This window comes from Microtus oregoni, unplaced genomic scaffold, assembly GCF_018167655.1.
Source record: "Microtus oregoni isolate MIOR12 unplaced genomic scaffold, Mior012 000036F_ref0000092, whole genome shotgun sequence".
NCBI lineage: Eukaryota > Metazoa > Chordata > Mammalia > Rodentia > Cricetidae > Microtus > Microtus oregoni.
Window position 1 is genome coordinate 11,076,216 of NW_024543095.1, and position 22,206 is coordinate 11,098,421.

General features: G+C 37.5%; 2 protein-coding genes across 3 annotated transcripts in view; one reads left to right on the top strand and one right to left on the bottom strand.

Annotated features, from left to right (window-relative positions):
• Arhgef33 (Rho guanine nucleotide exchange factor 33) overlaps positions 1-1,035 on the top strand; it is an 87,343-nt gene extending 86,308 nt beyond the window's left edge. Inside the window, exon 19 of the mRNA XM_041630945.1 lies at positions 950-1,035. The gene's annotated coding sequence lies outside the window, so the exon portion shown is untranslated. The remainder of the gene's footprint in view (positions 1-949) is intronic.
• Positions 1,036-5,331: 4,296 nt separating this feature from the next.
• Sos1 (SOS Ras/Rac guanine nucleotide exchange factor 1) overlaps positions 5,332-22,206 on the bottom strand; it is an 89,110-nt gene continuing 72,235 nt past the window's right edge. Inside the window, exons 16-23 of one of the 2 annotated variants that reach the window (XM_041631022.1) lie at positions 20,753-20,915; positions 19,407-19,524; positions 14,112-14,284; positions 13,781-13,897; positions 12,037-12,304; positions 10,101-10,145; positions 7,876-7,997; positions 5,332-6,895 (exon numbers count right to left, since the gene is read on the bottom strand). In XM_041631022.1, coding sequence (XP_041486956.1) covers positions 6,404-6,895; positions 7,876-7,997; positions 10,101-10,145; positions 12,037-12,304; positions 13,781-13,897; positions 14,112-14,284; positions 19,407-19,524; positions 20,753-20,915 — 1,498 coding nt within the window. In that variant the 3' untranslated portion in view covers positions 5,332-6,403. The remainder of the gene's footprint in view (positions 6,896-7,875; positions 7,998-10,100; positions 10,146-12,036; positions 12,305-13,780; positions 13,898-14,111; positions 14,285-19,406; positions 19,525-20,752; positions 20,916-22,206) is intronic. The other variant, XM_041631023.1, reaches the window with a different exon arrangement.

Below are 22,206 nucleotides of genomic sequence, written 5' to 3' on the forward strand. Positions count from 1 at the left end.
CTTTCCAAACCTCAAAGCAAAATATCACATCCTTTAAGTCAAAGGATTAACAGAACTGTATTTTACTTGTACAGAGACCAGTGCTCCAGAAAATTTGTCCTTCAACTATGATTCAGAATCTTCACAACTTATAAGATACATTGCCCTCTAGCGTGTTCTGTGGTTATGGGAAAATCAGTGAAGGGAACAGGGGGAACAAAACAAAGAAACCTTCTCTTCATGTGGGCTGCACTGAGCACGGCAGCCGTTGTAGATGCAGTAGGTGTTGTCATACTCACAAAGGCCCAGATAGACCAGGGAGAGAAAACACTGACGCAGTTAGTTCTGCTCGGACCTCTGAGGGCTCTCGGGATGTTAGAATAAGTGATGTAGAATGGTTAAATTCCCGATGGCATCTCCTTCTAGTCTATCACATATTCATATCTCTATCCACACCAGCTCCCTCTGTTCTGTATACCAAGCATGCCCCTGCCTCCGGACTCTCAAACCAGCTCTTCTGTTGGTCACCTGGATGTCTCATTCTTTCACCTCTTTTAAGTTTCTATGTCTGCATGGCTGACTGGTCATCACATTTAAATTTCACACTTCCAGACCCCTTCTTTTCTTCATAGCAGCTACATTTTTAATGTTTAATATTCTGCTTATCAAATATTGTCTACATCCTCTCACTAGCTTATAAATCCCATGAAATGGGTTTTTCTTCATTACTATGTTTCTAACACCAGTTCTGTAAAAAGATCTATATTTGTTTATGCCTAAATAGTCAAATGAGCTCTTACCAAATGCTTATAATTTTAGGTCATTCAAAACCAATCTGAATAATGGCAAACAGCACAGGAAGCCATAATGAATCAAATCATAGGATGTCAGGATAGCTAACCTCCTAGGAATTCTCTAAAACAGGCAAACTGCAAACTTGCCCTTTATACTTTTATTTTTCATATTTTAGTGCTTTGTTCTGAAAGGCACTGCATTGTAGCCACATCACCTTTCAAGTTCATACGAGCTTTGTGTTGATGAGTCGTGTGTTCGTGTGCTCAGCAGTGGAAGCAGGGTAAACAGGCCTGCCCACGGCACCCGTCGGCCCTCACACGTTACTAAGGTACAGTTACTAAACAATTGATAGTTTTTCTTGCCACCAGTAATTATCAAAGGTCCTAAAAGGTTAGCATGGCCACAAACTGCTTTTCTAAAATTATATTCTGTCAAAGGTGCAAAAAAGCAGACTTGGCTGGGGAGCTGGCCTTCTCGGTTCTGTTTTTGAGATCTAAGTGCCCTCCTCTGTGATGACTAGCATTGACTTTTGATGATGACTTAAGTACAAAGGTAAATCTCTTGGTTAAAGATCAGAATTAACGTTTGGAGAGCAAAATCAAAATCTCTGATTAATTTCAGTGTCAGTATTACTTACAGATAGTAAACTTGTTACGTAGAATACATTCAATAATGCATGCTGGAATCACCATTTTAGGCTTCCCTGAAGGCATTCCTACAAATACTAGGAACACTGATTCTTAGTCTCAGTCACAAATTTGACACTTTGCCTTATCTATCTATCTATCTATCTATCATCTATCTGCCATCTATCATCTATATCTGTCATCTATCTATCTATCTATCTATCTATTCTTTCTCTTTCCCCTCTCTCTTTGTGGATGAAACTGGGGCTTCACACATGCTAGGCAAGCCTCTACCACTGAGCTACACCCCCACCTCCTTTTTTTATTCTGAGACAGGTGCTAAGATGGCCTTGAACTCAAGATACACCTCTAGCCCAGGTATACCTTTTAATCATCTTGACTCAGTCTCTTGACTGGGATCGATCAAAGACCGGCACCACCAGCTGTGGCTTGCCTTTATTTCAAAATAAATGAGCTGAATCTAATTATCTTTTAATATTTTTGTTTTATATTATACCTTGAGTGACCCTATATTTGCACTGTTGATCTTCCTAACACCAGCTGGTCACAGCAAGAGCTGCCTGGTAGGGACCTGAAACACCCAAGTATGTTCTTTTAAAAATACAATTGCTTTCTGAAACTTAATCTTGTGTATAGTCACTTGACTAATTTCTATTCCAAGCCTCCTTGTTACTGACACTAAACTTACTGTATCTTTTTTAACTTGTTAGAGGAAATAGTGTTCCCAGAGGAAGACCATGATAGAATGTAAAGTATTTCTATGTGAAGGTATATAAGCTAAATTAGAATCACTAACAGCTTCAAAATACTTCCCTCTAAAGTAAATGCATGCAAAAACAATACACTGTGGGCTATGTAAGGCATTTTTCTTTATTATTTTTCAATTTATCTTAGTAATGCCAGAAAAATAACAGCCATTGTTTTCACTTTTAACACAAACCAAATACTGCTGCTGCACATGGAGTACAAAGATCACCTACAAACATTGGTTAGGTACAAAGGCCATTGGATGTATAGACCACACTTTGTTCTTACATCAGAGTAAGACTGACAGAGCATTTTTGACAATTACTTTAGCAAATAACCATGCTACTAAACAAAGGCAAATACACATATATACACAGACAAATCTCAACTAAAATTATACATGTCACTTTGACAAACAAACTCTCTGGTTTCACCAGATATTTGCACCCCCAGGTCCCCTGCCCTTATCCCACCCCCAAATGCTGACTTGATCTGAAAAAAAAAAAGAGAGAGAGAGAGAGAGATGTTTTTAATTAAAGGCACAGTTGGCAGCTACTGAAAGTGGCATGCATCTGGCATGCGTGCACTCTAAGCCACACCGCATATAACTTGCATCTTTTGAGTATCTGGGTTTGGTAGTCCAATGTTGCCCACCTTTAGCTTGCTTGTTTTATAATTTTTCAGCAACTGGCTACTTAATGCACTATTTTTATTAAAGGCAAAAGGGAAGTTTGCTCACAGTTGACAGAAAATGCACTTTATGGTGTCAAAAATGGAAAATAAGGCATGAAACTTATAAAAGAACTTAAAACTGCTTTTGTTTAGATTTATCATGTAGAGTTCATGCTTTTTTTCTTAACTAGAACACAGAATACTTCACTGGCTCATGTGAAAAGGACTATGAAATCATTTTAAGCTAGTACTGTTCCAAAGGGGAAAAATTGAATAAAGGCATCACTTTCCTCACGTTTTACTGCATAGTTCTCTTTCAGCCAAACTGACAGTCACCTTGTGATGTGTAAAAATTAACGTGCAGTACACAGAACCTGCACGGCACAGTCTCATGATAGAGATGGAAAGAGCATGCACACCTACCCAGCAGCAGAATACCAAGACATACATGGTTGCCTTGGTTTTGAATCTGAAGAGGATAAGAAAGGTTCTCTTCTGTGTGTTCTCTAGCTGGGACAGGATCCCCACTTATCTTCCTGAGCCACTATATACCCCTAATTCAGGCCATTATATTAAGATAATGAAATGACATGTGAGCAAAACTTAATTACATGATCATTATGATAACTACCACTTTGGGTTTGCATTAGGGAAGAATTTGGAATCATAGTACAGCCTCCAACTTAAAAAGTACTTTAGTAGGACGTCCTGCTGATTATGTTTATATTGCACACTCTTGGCTCAGCTCAGATCCACTAAAACATTCTTGAGTCAGAGGATAGTAACCCACTAAACTCACGATTTGATGCCCAACAGCCTTTATTTACGCAAGAAATTTTAATTAGGTAGACTTTGAATATTTGTCATTTTCATCTTCACATTTGAAAGACTAGAAAGAGTAAACAGCCCATCTTTTAATAAATTTAGAAACATACACTTGTCTATTCCTGTTTTCCAAGTGCTTAGCTGTGAAAAGCATTTCTGTTACTGGTTATGAGCCCATCAAGACTTTACTGTGTGGTCCAAGGATAAGAAAACATTTGCTGATACTTCATTTTTTGGAAGAAATGTCCCATATTTGGGGATGTAGTTAAGCAAGTTTCGCTGCACTGGCTGACTCATAGTGTCCTGGGTTTAGATGTAGTTCTGCAGTGGTGCATTTGTCTTCTGCCACTTCTTGTCTCTGAAGAAGTATATTTTAATTATGACTAAGGATAAGTTTGTTAGCCAGATAATGTTTAACTCAAGGACACATCTTTCTCACTTTCACCCCAGGGCATCCAATTAGAACTTTTAAAATCAGTTACTACAGAAAATATTTTTGCCCAAATGTCATATTTAAGAATAAAAATACCCTCCTTCGGTGATGCATACAAATGGCTGGATGGTGAAGCGGTCTACTGAACAGTTGGGTGAAGAAGAGTTCCCTTTGGGAGAAATTAACTCCAAATCTGGGCATTCCCTCCCTTGTTGGCTCAAGCAGAACCAAAGGGGTTATCACCCTGCTGAAGGCAACACTTGGCCAGAGAGATACTGAATATTCTAATGTTGCTTTTGTTAGGTTCTCATTTGATGTAGGGATGGGATGATCAAAAAGTGATCAGTAAGCCATGGGAATTTGGGGTATCATCACAATTGTATGGAACACATTAGAAAGTAGGCCTAGCTAGTGACTTTTGTTGAATGAATGGTCTTATAGACAATTTGCATCCAAGATGGGATTTGAAATTAACTTTTGAGGACACTTTTAAAAGAGGAGACATTTTGCAAAGAGAAATGGCTACCATAATAGGAATAGTACAGACACTAAGTGAAAAAGATTCAACTCTAACAAATAAACAAGGACATGATAGGATGGACTGCTTAATGACGATGTAGTTAATGCCCTTTCTGATCTTAGAAGACTATACACTGTACTATTAGGATGTACATTTAATGCTCTAATAAATATCAAAAATTATCAATGTACTACACTTCCACCGTGCTGCAGCCCAGTTAACAGGATTACCGAAATGCTGCTTTACTGTTATGAGGACACATGCACACACGGATGCACTGGCGACTGTCACAGACACAGTGGAGATTAACGAAACTGCTCCTAGTCAAGCTGCATGCATTTCAGTCACAGTATCTCTTAGACTCCAAAGAGTAGTACAAGGCTTCATGAATAATCACATAATATTATGGACAGGTAGATAGTCTCTAAGGGGTAGCTTTGAGAAAACCAAAGACCTTAAGCAAAGTAGAATATAAATGTTAACCACCATGTATGGTTGCTCAAGAAATTAAAAAACCTGCAAGGTTCTGTTTAAAAGATGCCCATTCCATTATAAGCCAGTATTTCCTATCTGCCAAGCTCCGACTTCAGAGTACTCTGTAAGAACTAGACACCCAGACGTACCACATGTGCTTCTGTGCTTAGTGTTTGTGTCGTTTTCAACTGAAAGAAATAAGAATCAACCATTTTAGCCATAGAATAATTTAATATATGCCAGCCAAACAAAGTAGTTTATCTTTATTCAATTAAATAAAAACAGACCTGTCAGGTATATTATATAACATTCACTATATACACATGATTTAGGCAATGCAAGGTAATTCTAAGTATGCTGACTTACTCACTATTAGTAAAACATGAATGGTGTCAGTGAGGCCCAGAGTGCTCCTTTTCACATTGGGTGCCTGCATTTCTGTAGTATGCTTAGAGGGACAGCCACGAGCCAGGACATATGTTACCAGTAAACTCCTGTGGGGCAGGGGGAGGGGGTGACAGTCTAGCATAGATTAACAGTCTCCTAAGTGTAAATAGGATACTTGACAGTTACATTTTTAAAAAGTTCTTCTTCCGTTAATGACACGAAATTTCTTGTTTGAAGGCAACACCACCACATTTTGTTTGTGAGTGGGGGTAGGTAGGGAATGTTCTTAAAATTGGTATAATTATTCTTAAAACAATAACAATAACAAAAAGTACCTCTTTGGTGAAGCCTCGGTACCCATTCAATTCACTGTAATAATCTGTAAACAGGACTGCAGTACAGTGCTGGGCCTTGATTTCAACAAGGCCAGGTACCACAGCCTTTTCTCACAGTCCTCTGAAGAATTTTTACGAAAATATTCTAAAGTAGAAGAGTAAAGCAAAGGAAACAAAGGAGGAGAAGATCCCTGTTTAAGATTTTTTAAAAGTGCATAATATTTTGAATTACAAAAACTGTCAACATATGGGCCTGTTGGACATTAGACTGTTTTCCATCCCTTTAATGATAAAGATTACTTCACAAAATGAGGACTCTTGCCTATTGGCCAGAAAAGTCCCTTCACGTGATTTCCAGGTGCAATCAGTTGTCCAATCCCTCTAGATCAGTCTCCACATTCTAGCTGGAATACCGTCTTATTTTGTAATTACGTGTAGGTTAAAATTCATTGTCTTATACTACATCTTGAAGTAGAGTCATTAGTGTTTGGAGTTCTCATTTGAACTCCTCAGTGCTGGCATGTTCAGTGCATCCATTGCCAGCAATGGATTTGGGGCTAGGAAGCTGTACACCCCAGTACAGAGGAAGTCAGGAAGAATGGGCATTCTCCAATAGTGGTGGTCCATCTCTGTGCATAGATGGGTGTGTGTGCTCCCTCTTATAAGTTTTTGGAGGAAGTTTGGGGATAAGTTGAGAAGTGCTTTGTCGTGGAGGGACAGGAGGCCCAGCAATAGGATGGAGGTCCACTTCCTGTGCCAGTGGTGGTGATGGCAGATGCCTTCTCGTGCCGTGAGGAGAAGGGGTTTGAGGAGGTGGTGGTGTAAAGGGGGAAGGGCTATTTGGAAAGAAGGCATTGCCATGATCACTCTTTTTGCCCAAAGGGGGAGGTTGGAGATGCAATGGTGAGCTTGAGAAAACATCAGGTGTCCTCACAGGTTCTCGCGGTGGTAACAAGGGAGGGCTCTCAGGAGGCTCTGACACAGAGGTCCGATCTGATAGTGAATATCTCGGTGAATAAGCTTTTGATGTGGGTTGCCTAGGAGGAATAGCTGGGGGGCTGTCCAAGTGCTTAGACATAATCTAACAAATGAAAAAGAATAGAACATGTGTTAATATAATTAAAAAAACATGAATATATTAAGAGTTAACTTGGAATTTTCATACATGCTACTGGCAGAACACTATGAAGAACAGAAGTTTTACCATATGTATTAAGTGAGATGTTCTACCCATTCTTAGAGGAAAAAAACCCTGATTTTGTCAAGATTAAGTCAAAAGCTTGTTGTTTACTGCTGGCTGCCTATCATACAACGCACCATGATTTCTGACTTAAACCAACCATTAGGTTTTGGCAGTGTACACATTAGGCAAACAAATTACCATAGCCCTAGTTACTAAGTTTTAAATGTACTGTTTTAATGTCTCATGAAATCTACAAGGTCTTGACTTATCCTGGTTCTTCTGTTCTCTGGGTAGCTTAAGACAATAAATTAAGTTAATAACTGGCAAAATTAAATAAACGATAAGGGAAAGGGGTATTTAAACTGGTAGGAAACTTAAAGTTATTATGAGTCTTTAGGATCTCTTCTAACCTAGCATTTAAGTGCCTTCTTATTGGCTTAAAGAATGGCTTTCAGCAGATACATAGTATAGTTTTGCTATCATATACCTTCACATAAACTCCACACCGCACCCCGCCCTTGGTCATACATTTTAGAAGAAGTGCATGAGGGCTGGAGAGGTATCTCAGCTGTTGAAGACTAGGTTCACAAACAAGATATGAAAGAACTGCATGAGATCAAGTTACTATTACCTTGTAGACTAAGACTTGTTTTTTCCCTTGATAATGCCCATAGCTGTAAATGAATAGTAGTTTCATATGCATACCCAAAAGCTACCTTTATAAAAAAAAAATCTTGCAGGCTAAATTTATATTTAATTCTTAAATGATTAAACCCAAATACTCTGAGATGTTAGCTTGTTGCAGCTGGAATAGACTTGACATAACAACTGACCGCAGCTAGTGTCCAATTTCTAGATAACAAGGTATTCTACTTTACCTTAGATGGGGAGGATTCCGCTGGGGCAGATTCTGGCCGTCTTCGAGGGGGAACAGGAGGGGGCACAGGCATTATTTCATCAGTGCCTTTGGCTAAACTTAAAGATGAGACTGAAGCAGATCCTGTAGGGTGTTAATTTAAAAACAAACAAAAAATGATTATAGGACTTTGATTTCACTTACTACTCTTGAAAAGATTTAGAAGCTTCTTATACTAACTAAAAGAAATACATTGAAATATCAAAAGTAGTTTTAATAAACCAATACCCAGCATAACATTCCATTTATTAAAATAAACTACTATAAAAGCATGCAGAAACTTCCTAGCAATGTTTAAAAGAAAAAGCCACTTAAAGTAATTATTTTTGCTTTTTAAACAAATATGTTACCATTGTTAATATATAATTGGAATTTTAATTGGGTCTGATTTTTAGATTTCTGTTGGATAAGTAATTTGAAAATCTTTGGAATGGTCATTTTTGTCAAAGTGTGGGAGGGTCATCTTTTTCTCTAGTTTTATTGCTCTCAAGGTCCTGGACTGGACTGAGCAGTTTCTAGAACAGTCTCTGGTCTTAACAACTCTGTTGAAATATTTCTTAGAGAATCTGGTACCCCGAGGTCTAGTCACATTTTGCTTGGTCCAGACTTTCATTAATATGGAAACATCATTAGAATCATCACATCTAAATCTAAAAACTTTAACCATGGTGAACTATTCAAAATGCCAGAGTATAGGGAGTATGCGGTAATGAAAACAGGAACTTTAAAGCCGGGTGGTGGTGGCGCACGCCTTTAATCCCAGCACTTGGGAGGCAGAGGCAGGCGGATCTCTGTGAGTTCGAGACCAGCCTGGTCTACAAGAGCTAGTTCCAGGACAGGCTCCAAAACCACACAGAAACCCTGTCTCGAAAAACCAAAAAAAAAAAAAAAAAAAAAAAAAAAGAAAACAGGAACTTTACTAAAATCTAGTAACCCTGATTTAAGACTAAGTTGATGAAATGGCAAAAGAGGTAAATAAAACTGGAACCCATCTAATGGGCATTTAGTGAATAATTATGCTTTGAAAGACAACACTTATCTATTGTTAGTTTATAAACACTATAAAAAGATATGAAAATATCTTAACATTCAAAACTGTACTTGGCAGGCTCTTTATTCCTTTAAACATTCTGTTCCCTTCTGCTATTAACTATTATCACAACACAGAATGTGAAGAGTACTTGTGTACTTATACTCAGATGGCCAACATTGTGTGTGCTGTGTGTATTGCTGGGGTGTGCATATTTGCAGGCCAGAAGTCAATGTTGGGTGTCTTCTTCTATTACTTTCCTCTTATTGTTTTGAGATAGAGTCTCTCACTGAACCTGGAGCTCATTGACTGGCTAGGTGGGTTGGCCATGAGTCCCTGGGGTTGGTCTGCCTCTAATTCATCCCAACTTTCCAACACTAGGATTTCTGGCATGTATCACCATGCTAAGATTTTATGTGGATTTTGGGGATACAAAGTCAGGTCTCCATGCTAGCACAGCAGACACTCTGCCCACTGAGCATCTCCCCAGACCATGACCAACATTTTGATCACCTTACTTTCTTAAGAAAATATACACAATTTTTTTAAGCTATAATTGGTATTTTTTGTTGTATATATTTTGAAATCATTTGTACAAAGATTTGTTAGTTTAAAACAATTAAAAATAGAATTTAAGTGAATTGTTTACTTTAAAACTAAAAGCAATTAACTGAAACAGCACTTGATTTCTCTAAATATTTAAGGCTTGCAACTAGTTATGTATTTATATATATATTATATATGTAATTATATAATCATAGTCCTTATGAAGTTAAATGCAATTATTTGCCTGCACTAAATTGTCAGCAGTAGACTTTTTAATCCGACATTGCATGTAGCTGCCAGCTTCCCCATTGCGCATGCACGCTTTTGCTTCTTTTATAAAGTTTGAGAAGGAAGTATATTTAGAATTGTACAGTTGGAAAAGAGAAATGGTTAAATGTGGAAGCTGCTCCTTTAATAGGTTCTTTTTAAAAGGTTTTGTAAAAAGCATGAAAAGTCTATAAATTTAAGCCAATTCTTCATGGTCAAAAGACAGCAGCAGTGAAGGCTCACTTCAAAGATGGGGCAGGGATGAAAGGTCAGCAGGGAAGGTGACCCTCGGCCTGGTTTCTAAAGCCAAAGCAGGAGTTAAGTGTTAAACCAGATATACTGACTTGGGCCATGGGCCAGTGTAACGTGGGTAAAGACGGTATCGCCGCCTGTAAAAAGGAAACAGGAAAAAGTTGTTTTCTCCCACTAATATTCTCAGCTCATCTATAAAAATGTATGTTCTTGCCATGTTAGTTTTAAAGAACATCATAAACAGTTTTACTAAAAGCTCATTAATACTTTTGAGAGAAAAAAAGGAGTTACTATCATATTGGGAACTTTGAAGTTTTTCTTAATGTCATAAATGAAAAACATTCATTAAAAAATAGTATGATACTGTGTTTTTGAAAGACTCTTTTACACTTATTTGTGTGTATGTACATGTGCCACAATATGTGTTCTCAAGTCAGGACAGGACACAACTCGCAGGAGTCAGTTTTCTTCTTCACTCTAAGGATTGCAGGGTTTGAATTTAGGTTGTCATGCTTGGTGGCAAGCATCTTAATTTCACCTGCCCTTCTGGAAAGCGCTGTAAATTATAAAACCCAATTCATGGGGTGAAGACTCAAATCATTTAATAAGAGATTAAAGGGAGAGTCAGGCAAATATTATCTTATACCTTTGAAAATATGTTTTTGGAACATATATTGTCATTATAAAATATTCAGGGTTTTGAATATTAAAACAAGCTTCTGTATTCATAAACACTTTAAAATTCAGTATATATTTGGTTTTTACCAAATTTTACTTTTTAATTTAGGAATTCCTTGATAAATCTGAAATATTTCAAAAATATTCTTTTAAGAAAAATTAAGGACTTTATTTATGAGTTATTAATAATTAATTTAAGTCCTAAATTATTCTTAAAAGGAAACAAAACAAACAAACATTAAAACAGTGGTTCTCATCCTTCTGTGACCCTTTAATACAGTTTCTCATGCTGTGGTGACCCCAACCGTAAAATTATTTTCATTGCTACTTCATAACTGTAATTTTGCTACTGTTATGAATCATAATGTAAATAATTATTTTGGAGATGGAAGTTTGTTAGAGGGTTGAGAATCATTACATTAAAATATAGGAAAACCGGGCTAGAGTCCTGAGGCCAGTTCTAAACCATCACGGCTACCCTACTTCAGCACCAACGCACGGAACAGAAAATAATCTTACAGTGCTGCACTGACCTGAGCATAAACATTCACATTTCCCGCTCACTTTTTATGACTAATATTATTAATGTTCACAGGTATTTTGCTTGCATGTATGTTTGGATGAGGGTGAAGGATCCCCAGAAATTGAAGTTACAGATAGATGTGCGCTGTCATGCGGGTGCTGGGAACTGAATCCAGGTGTACATTACCGTCCTCCTGACCAAAAGCTGGAAAAATCTCCCAAATTAATTGCGTTATTGCAATTTATTTATAATTTATATAAAAAGAAATGAAAGGTGGTGCTGGAGAGATGGCTCAATGGTTGAGCTCTGCCTGCTCTTCCAGAGGTCCTGAGTTCAATTCCCAGCACCACAATGTGGCTCATGACCATCTATAGAGGGATCTGATGCCCTCTATCTGCATGTATGATTTTATGTCAGAAGAGCACTAATATAGACTAGATAAACAAATCTTTAAAAAAAGAGAAGCGTTGAGCTGGATAAAATGTTTTTAAATCAGTGTCTGTTTGACCTTATCTGGCAGCTTCCTATGTGTACAATGTAACTCCACAGTCCTATGTGTGTAATGTAACTTCCTGGTCCTCAGTTGCTAAATAAAGCCAAGTAAAGTCTCACAAACACAAGATCCACTGCCAGCTGAGGACAGATGTGTGCATACTAGGAATTACACAGGATTCTGGGCCAAATGTCAAAGCAATTAATATATCTGCAAAGAGTGACAGATTTTTAGTTGGTTTCTCTGGGTTCTACAGAAAATAATATGAACATACACACAATCACAGAGATTATTTTCCACCCACTCTGAATTACTTAAAAGTTTTATCACCTACTTGAGTGAAAAGGGCTTGCTGAATGGTCGGAATCAAACACGCTGCAGACATCTGTGGTACTGGAAGCACCAGAGGCAGGAGGAGGTGTGAGTGGCGTTCTTGGAGAATTTGGTGCAGAAGCTGTGCTTTCGGTCTCACTTTCAGGGATCCTACTGTAACTAATTTTTCTTGGCTCCTGCTGCAGAGGTGTGGGATGTCGCATGGTTCCTGGTCTTGGATTTGATGGACGAACACCAGGGGATTTTAGGGGATAGCTGTATTTTTTTGGCTATAGACATCAAAAACAAAAACAAACTACAATACTTAAAACATCATGGCTAAAAGGAAGGTTTTTCTCTATTCTCCTGGTAAAATTCAACTAATAGTTAAGAGAATTATAAATTATCAATATGAACATTTCCTCATGACTCAGCTCAGAGTACCCCAAGTGACAGCACTGTCACATCTCTCTGCTGAAGGGCTGGCTGTATAAACCCTTAGAAAGTGATGTATTCAAATAAGGTTTAATATAAACACCAGAATGTTCCTTAATGTAGCATCTTGGTGGATAGAAATTTTTCTGAAAGTACATTATATAATTCCCTGGCTTCATGTTGTTTGGTTTTTTGAGACAAGGTTTCTCTGTGTGACAGTCCTGGCTGTCCTGGAACTCACTTTGTAGACCAGGCTGGCCTCAGCCTTCAAAGTACTAGGATTAAAGTTGCCTGCCACCAGCACCCACCCTCCCATCCCTCAGCAAATTCCGTTTTTTAAAAAATACTATTTGGGGTAATTAAACCTTGTTGGAAAAGCCATAGTCACCATGAACTGTGGTTCCCGGCTGTAATACAACAGTACCATTAGCCCATTAGGACCTGGTCTGCTTACAGATGCAGTGAGTTGTCTGCATTTTCTTTAATCTCTGTGCGTATTCTAACTCTACAGAATGACCACTTCACAGTGATGTCACAGTGTCTCACTGGAGTCGACATATGTATTAGGTTTATGTTTAAAAGCCGTTTTAAAGTTTCAAAAATCTGATGGGAGTCACAAACATTATAGTTTATTATGACCACTTAGAAACGATTTATATTTACTTTTTGACTCTATCAGTGAGGAGTAATAAGCTTGACAGGCACTGGCAAATTACTACAAAACAAAAGAACTATTAGAAGTATCTTTACGCAAAATTTGCTAACTCATGGATCATTTCATTACTTTAAAAAATCCCAAGTAAATATACTTACTGTAAGTAAATTAGTATAAACTTTTTAAATTCCATGCCTTTGAAATAAATTTTAACTTTTGTTAAAACTAAAAATAGCTCCGGGTGGTGGCGCATGCCCCAAGCACTCAGAAGGCAGAGGCAGGCAGATCTCTGTGAGCTTGATGCCAGCCAGGCATACAGAGCGAGTTCCAGGACAGGCACCAAAGCTACACAGAGAAACCCTGTTTCAAAAAACCAGGGAAAAAACAAAAACAAAAACCTAAAAGGAGCAAACTATAAATTTACTCCCATCTATCATCATATCATGAGAATTTATTGAAATTAGTATTAGTGTTCATTTATTTGGAAATGAGTAAGATATTCCTGACTATACATATTAATTACTTTTAACCATCACATTCATCTCATCCCTAAGTGCTTTCACAGAACACTAACCTACACGATACATGCTATGGACCTACACTGGTACTGAGGGGACCCCAGATGGAGATGACAGCTGTACCAAAGGTATAAAACCGCGAATATGTGAGTGCTTACAAATCTCGGGAGAGGCTTAGGGTTCCGTGGTTCTATTTCTAGGGATTTGTTGAAAAGATAGTCTGTGAATTCTTTCTCCATGCTATTTCCCATTGGATTCAAGTTTTCAAAGAATCTCTAAAATAAATGCAAAAAATAATTATTAGTATTAAATATTCTTAATTAAATTTCAAATTTATGAAAATAACAGGATATATTCAACATAAGAAAATTTGAATTATTTGACTATAAATTTTATTTTCCCTTTTCTCCTCTGCAAAATAAACTTGGCCTGTCTGAGGCATTGTGTAAAATTGCTCAGAGAAACATATCCTCACACAATTCAACTTACTTTGATATCTGACTCAACCCGTAAACAGTAAGGCTGGTTTTGGTACTGCTGGATCTCCCCTGTTATCTCTGCCACTTTCCTCCTCTTGCTGAAGTTGATGAGCTCTTTCCCATGTCTCTTCAGGACTTCAGGGTTGCCTTCTTCTGTTTTCAAGATATTAGTGAGATAAATTCCTACAAGAGACCATGAAATTACTTCACGGGTAAAGAAGGAAAAAGTTTTTGTTTTGTTTTTTTCTCTCATTAACTGTAGGGATTTATGCAGACAGTCATAATAACCAAAGAACAAAGACCCAGATTTATATGAAAAACAACAAGCTCAGTGAATAGCAACAGAAGTATTTCTGTATGAAATCCTTCTGTAAAAGACCCAACCTTTGTAAACATTCAAAGAAAAGGAGATCAAGTTTCAGAAGTAGATATTTTTAAAGAAAGAATAACCACTCTTCCACACTCCTCAAACCACCACTACATGATTTGTAAAAGAAAACTTTTTTTTTTAAAAGAAACTTAATAATGTTGTTACTGATGATGTATATTATTGCCAAAGGGGGGAATCCTCCAACTCAGAAGGCTATATTTTCTGCGTATTCAATTTTTAGTCTCACTATTTGGAGATGATCATGTTTGAACAGGCTTACTTGTGGAAACATAAAAAAAAAAAAGACATCAAGTCTGTCAAGCGCAGAGTGACATATAATTTGTGCATATTTTAGATTTAGTATACCTGGTGATATGCCTGGCCTCAAAACTTGTTATGCAGCTGGTTATGACTGAACTGGATGACTGAACTTACCCTTCTGGCTTCAATTCCTGAGCACTGGGATTCCAGGCACACATCACTGCATCTGGCTTATGTAGTCCAGGGGATTGAACCCAATTGAGCCACACCATAGTCCCCCTTCAGCTCTTATTTTAGTGCCTTTTTCTTCCTGGCACAGAAGTTCTAGAGCCAGCTATGCTGCTTTCTACCTGTGCTAGCTCACATAGATTCCTTAGTCTCTCTGCCTCAGCTCTTCATCTCTAAAATTTAGAGTAGTTCTGACAGAAAAGAAAGTGTCCATTAATAACAGTTGAAGCTGCTGATGTTGGTATCTGAGTAACTTCCCTCCCAGATTACACACTGCTGCTCTCAGGAAGGGGTGGGACACAAGGTGTGGTTCATTCACTAAATATGAATGCACTGCCTTGCTGTCGTATGTTAATTATTACATTAGTTACTGCAGATAAAAAAACAGTTGGGGGTGGGGTGGGGTGATCTCAGAGAATCCAGAGCTCTGAAGATGGGGCACTATGGTATAGTTTTGCAGGTGCTGTATTAGGAAATGCAATGCTAGCAGGAATGTTTCAGATGCCGTGAGAGTGCAAATGAAGTACCTTTTCCTGTCTGAAGTTGTTGGGATTAGAAAAAGGATCATTAAATTCACTCTCAAAAGTGAGCTAAGAGTTAAATGGGTAGAATTAAGAGGGAGATAAGCGGTGTGGCACTAGGCATGGTAAAACATGGAGGGCATCCTCAGAGTAGGTGTCTGGTATGGTTATAGCCGAACGGTGTATTTATTGTGTAGTGTGAAAGAAGCTGGAAGGATGTTAGACAGACAAGGTCAGTGGTTCTAATGCTTAGCAGTAAAGGAGTACTTCTAAATTATGTCATATTTTTCTTTTATTTTTAAAGTGTGTGTGTGTGCGCGCGTGCACATGCACAAGCATGCCATAGCATAATTGTGTGGAGCTGGTTCACTTCCATGTGAGTCCCGGGGATTGAACTCAGGTTGTCAGGATTAGCATCAGGAACCACTGCCAGATTACCAGACCTAAATACTGCAAGATTTTTGGGTCACATTCTTTAAAAGATGAAATGACTCAAGCCAGTCATTAAAAGTCAGCAAGAATAAGGTAAGACTGACATCAGTGCCTGTTCGGTTGGGCACATGATTTACTTGTTTGTTTCTCAGCACCAGGGCCACTATTCAAGGTATGTTCATAAAACAGTTATTATATACTGTAGCATAGGTTCTTATGCTTTGTAACAAACATGCCCTTAAGACTGCATATTCAATGGCAGCCAAAATCAAATTAGTCTCAAATTGAAGTGTTTATAGATAGTAACATCTGGCACTCAGAATTGTGAAATATCTTTTGTTAAGTTTAAATTTCATTCTGGGTATGGTGGTATAAGGATATTAGGTCATCTTAGATTACACAACGAGTCTCTGTCTTGAAAAAGAAAAAGGTTAACTCCTATCGAGGAGATAATGAGTAGAAACATCTTTGCATTACAGGCTTGCCAGCTGCACTGAATTCCAAAGAAGAGCAATTTGTAGGCTGTAATATTTTGTGTGATTGGAGGTAGTAAAGGGCACAAAAATTCAAGATGTAGACCCTATAAGAATTTAGCAACTGAGACCGGAGAGATAGCTCAGTGGGTAAATGGTCTTGCTTTTCCATGACAGGACTCATCTGGTTCCCAGCCATGTCAGCTGACTCCCGACCACCTTTAACTACAGTCTCAGAGAATCTGACACCCTCTCTTGATCACTGGGAGTGTCTCCCCACACACATGGTGCACACACACACACACACACTCCCCAAATACAGTTTTAAAAGAACTACTGGTTTAGACAAGGGAAGGGCACAGAAGGAAGACTAATTCTGTGCTGAGGTGGCTGAAGTGGTACAGAGACTGACTGTATGGGAAAACAGGATGTTCACAGGTGTTACAAACAACAAAACACTTGGATGAAGCTATAAAAATTTAAGTAGCACTTTGGAAAACCTCAGATAAAATTTGAAAAAATATTTTATCCCTGATTAATGACTAGCCAAAAGAACATAGTCGTGGTAGTACTACTGTCCAAACTTGGTTGATCAAACACTGCATCTATATAAATTTTTAAATATATGCGACTTTTTAATTATAAGGAACATTTGTATGTGCACAGATGATAGAGACCTCAATATTATATACTAGCAAGCTTAATTCTTTTTATTTTATTTTATGTGTATTTTGCCTGCATGTATGTCTGTGCACCAAGTGCATGCATAGCCAGAAGAGGGAGTTATGGACAGCTGGACCCCACCCACCATGTGTGTACTAGGAATTGAACCTGGGTCCTCTGGAAGAACAGGCAGTGCACTTAACTGTTAAACCGTCTCTCCAGTCCCATCAAAGTTCGATTCTTTAAGAAAAAAACATTTTTGTGTATGTGTGCATGCATGTAAAGATCTAGACATGACTTATGTCTATCAAATAGTGATCTAAGTGGCCAAATTATCTTGTGTTCTGAAATAATATAATTCTTTCATTCACTCAAACATTTGCTGAATGCATCCATGTGTCAGGCCCATGGTTAGGTGCTAAGAATAGACAAGAGTTTTGCTCCTTGGAAAGAGCTAAAAAACTAAGCTACTATGCTATAAGCAGAACATTATATTGCAGAGGTATATGCATCAAAGTATGAACAAACTGCCAGGGGACATAGAGCCCTGAGTCGCCTTTTACTGCTAGGAAGGCAGGGAAAAGTAGTGGTCAAAAGTTAAGCTCACCCTTCTTTGTTATTATGTCACTGTGTTCTGTTTTCCCCATCCCCACATAACTCCAGAGTATGTAAATGGATCTGTTGACATACTGGAAATAATACATTGAATCACAAATGTCAAATAGTCATTTTAATAGATGACACAATAGTCATATTAACTTTATGGATAGCATGCAGCCACTATAAATGATATGAAAGATTATTTAAAGTATAAAATATACTTTGGAAGAATATGGGAAAAAGTAACATATATAACACACAATTACATACAATCTACACATAAAAAAAAAACCCACAAGCAGACCAGGCGTATTGGTGAACACCTTTAATCCTAGCACTCAGGAGGCAGAAGCAGGCAGATCTCTCTACGGTTGACGCCAACCTGGTCTACAGAGCGAGTTCCAGTACAGCCAAGACTACACAGAGAAACCCTGTCTCAAAAAACCAAATGCCAAAAAAACAAAAAAACGAACAATCAAGAAAAAACAAGCAATCAAAAAAAAAAGCAAATTTAAAATATTTAGTTATAAAGCTGCAACAATAAAATATGCACTATAACTTAAAAGTATATAGAAAAAAATCATCGATATAGCTATGAAAAAATTTGCCGAACAGTGAAAGTCAAACAAAAGAGAGATCAGTTTCTACAAACCAGAGCATGTACAGGGGCAGGGGAGGGGCTGGTTCAAGGGCTGGGGTATAGCTCTGGCAGAAAGAGCATTTGCCTGTGGATAAGCTCTATGTTCCTAACACTGAAGTGGGGTGAAAAGGTATGTGTGTTGGGGGGCAACATGAAAAAAAATACTGAAAGTATATAATGTAGGGAATAAGTAACTGGAAGAAAAAGGAACCTACAAGCAGGCAGCAGACTGAAGTACCAGTCTTGAGTCTCTACCCAAGAGAAGCAAAAGATTCAGATGGGAGACTTAGTCTTGAAAGGAAGAAAGGCATTCATCCTCCTGTGCAAAGGAGGGAGATAAGGGGCTGGTAAAATTAAAATCCCAATGTGCTGAAGTTACTATTTCAAAGGCATATACAGTGAATTTCTAGATATGTGTTTTATTAGGTGATTAAATACAAATATGGAGATATGGTCACACTTCTACTTTATCAAAATTAAACTACAAGGCAAGTCATGGTGGTGCACATCTATTATCTCAACCACCAGGAATGCAGAGACAGGAAGATTGCAACAGTTATAAAAATAATGAAAACATTGCAAGATTCCAAATACATGAATGACATAACCCCTGCTGGCTGTCAGGTGAGACTAAACAGGGAGGTGTGTGCAAGCCGAGTCCTCGTCTGAAATGGACTTGCTCTGCATGTGGAGTGTTTATGGATATCCTGGGTGTGGGTTCCAGGGCTAAAGAGAAAATTCATTTATAGACCACACATGCTGTACATCTATGGCCTAAATGTTGGATGTAACCGTTTTCAGATAGGGTTCTGCTGTGTAGTCCAGGGTGGACTCACATTCATGTGTGCTACCACACCCGTTACCTTACAGTGTCTGTGGTGACTCCTGAAACAAGGTTAGATATGGTATTTCCCACTTTTGGTATCACCTCAACAAGTTTTAATTTTTTGAACTTTGTAGATTTTTATATTAGAATGCTCAATCTATAGTAGATCTGATATTTTAAAAGTCCTAACATAAAAATTCTGAAGGGATTCATGTTCTACTTCCTATACTCATTTAATAAAATGTCTTGTTTTATCTAGAATCACAATAAAAATTAGGAAAAGATACTTACCAAAGAAAGGCACACATGGTGGATTAATAGACCTGAGTTTTGCCAAATATTTCTTATAGTGATCTTCACTCAACTCATGAGCTTCTTCTAAAATTTTCTTTTGTCTACTTGGTATTTGCTATAATAAAAAAAAATTAGGAGGCCTCAATTGTACAAGGGATTGCAAATCTTGCCAAAAAAATACCCAACTAACCATTATGACCCATTCATATAAGTTTGACTACAAGAATACTAGTAATGCTTTTTATTTTCTAGTTTATATTTGGAGACAAGCTCTCGCTGTGTATTCTTGGCCAGGTTGGAACTCACTATGTAGGTTATGCTGGCCTCAAACTCATGGATCCACCTACCTCTCCTTTCCAAGTGGAATTAAAGGCATGAATGACCACACCTGGTTAATGCTGTTTTTCTTTTAAAGTTTTTTTTATTACACTTTAATATAAACTTAAAAATGTGCATGATATAGCATATCTATCTTGCCACCCCTCCTATAATTCATGTGAATGTTAATTGAGTTTGACAAACTGCTGGATGTAGGTCTGCAGACAGACACTTGGTATTCAAGTCTGGTGATCTGATTTTGACCCCAGAATGCCATTGAGATGGTAGGAGGGAACCTACTCCACAAAATCATTTTGACCTCATGTGTGCCTATGGTAGACACCTGAGTGTGCACACACACAAAATTAAGAAAATAAAATGATGAATGTTTTATTTTCTAACAAGTTGGAACCTATGAATGAATAAGAACATTTAATTTAAAAAGAGAAACCATTCATTATGAAATTTAGGTAAGTCCATTTTTAATCTATTATTGAAAAAACAAATGAAACATTTATAAGTACCATAATTGTTAAAATTCTGATTTCCCATTTTATTAAATTAATTATATACAATGGCAGACTTAATTATGATATTTTCATGCATGTCTGCAATGCACTTTGATTGCATTCACCCAGATCTCTTTCTGGCCAGTCCTCCTCCCCATGGAACCCTTCTTTCCCAACCAGTCTTCCCTTCTACTGTCAGCCCCACCCCCAAGTGATCCACTGAGTTAATTAGGGTAGCTTTACAGGAACATGGGTGAAAGGTTACTTATGGAATACAGGTCCTTACCACTGAAAAAGAATTTCTTGCTCTCTCAGCAACCACTAACTACAGTTATATCCTGTGGAAGAGATAGGGCCGTATACTCCCCTCCCCAGCTTTTATGTCAGCACAGCCCAGTTTGGTACAGTCTTATGCTAATAACCATAGCTCCTGGGGATATAATGGCTATGCCATGCAAATTCTTGTTGTTACAACAAGCAGTGGAAGATCATATGAAAACACATGTACAAACCTACCTCAAATGTATGGTCTAGCCTGTAAACAGGGGATGAGTTCATAGCACTGACAACTTCAAGAACACCATTGAAGTTGTTCAGCTCTTGAAAGACTTGTAGAATCTCAATTATTCGACTCACCACAGCTACTCTTTCTTCTAAGTTTTCTGTTTCTACAATGCATCTAGGAATTGAAAAGAATTAAAAATATGAATTTTCCCAAAAAGCTATGATTCAAAAGGTTTTAATGAAAATAGTAATCTAGAGAGTGCGTGTGTGACCACAGAAAAGACATTTACAGCAGTACACTGGGTTGACAGAATGCAGAGAAAAGCAGGCTTCTGGTGGAGCACGTACTCGTTCTGACATCTAAACTACTACAGTCGGACACCCATCCCCAATATATTTAGCACATCCTCTATCATCAGAATTAGAATAGTTAAGATCTTACTGAATGCTTGTCATTTACGTGTGCTCTAGCATGCTTATTCTAGAACTGTTGCTTCCTCTGTGTGAATGTATACACAATCGTATTTCAGTGATTGATTTCTGTGTTTGCCTGAACAAAGTCTTTTTATGTAGCTCAAGATGGCCTGGAACTGGTATGGTAATATTTTTGCCTCAGTCACGTGTACATCATCATATCCAGCTTAATTTTGTTTTCTGATATATAGAAATAATTGGCATTGTTTGTAGAAATAGCTCTTAAGATAACCATTGGTATATTGCAGAGTCAGTTGAAATATTTTACTAAAATAAAAAAAAAAAATAATAATGTCAAGAAAGGTACCACAATGGTATGGTATATACCATGTATTAGACTCTGGATTCAGTTCCCCAGAACAAGAAGCAAACAAAACAAACTACTTAGAAACAATTAAAGGAAAAGCACTTTGTTTTTCACATACTGCGTATCTATATATTAATTTATTATACAGAATGATATAAAATATGTGACATCATTATTTTCCCATCAAATACTGTTAAGTATGGTTGATCAGCAACTGCAAACCCCAGCACTTGGATGGCTGAGGCAGGACTGCATCACATCAGCCTTGTAGCACACAGTGAGCTCCAGGATTGCCTGCTCTCAAACAAACACACACACTCAGCATTTACTCTGTCTTTCTGTTTGAGAGAACTTACTTATTGTCAGTAAAGAAAAAAAAAATACATCTAGTTTCTAGTGATATTAATAGTTTGTAATCTAAGAAAAATTAAGTGTAAAACTAAATAATATCATTAAATTTCTATAATGGAAAGCCACAGATTATACTGTTTCTTGATGAGGCTAACATAATACCAAGAATAAAATCACTCTACTTGAAACCATCAAAATAAACAGCTTATTATCAAATTAAACGTAACATATTTATATATGAAGAAATTCTATACAAATATATTCCAGCTAATTTATCAGGTGACTAATTTAAAACATGTACTACAAATATGACTTTTATCTTTAACTATTACTG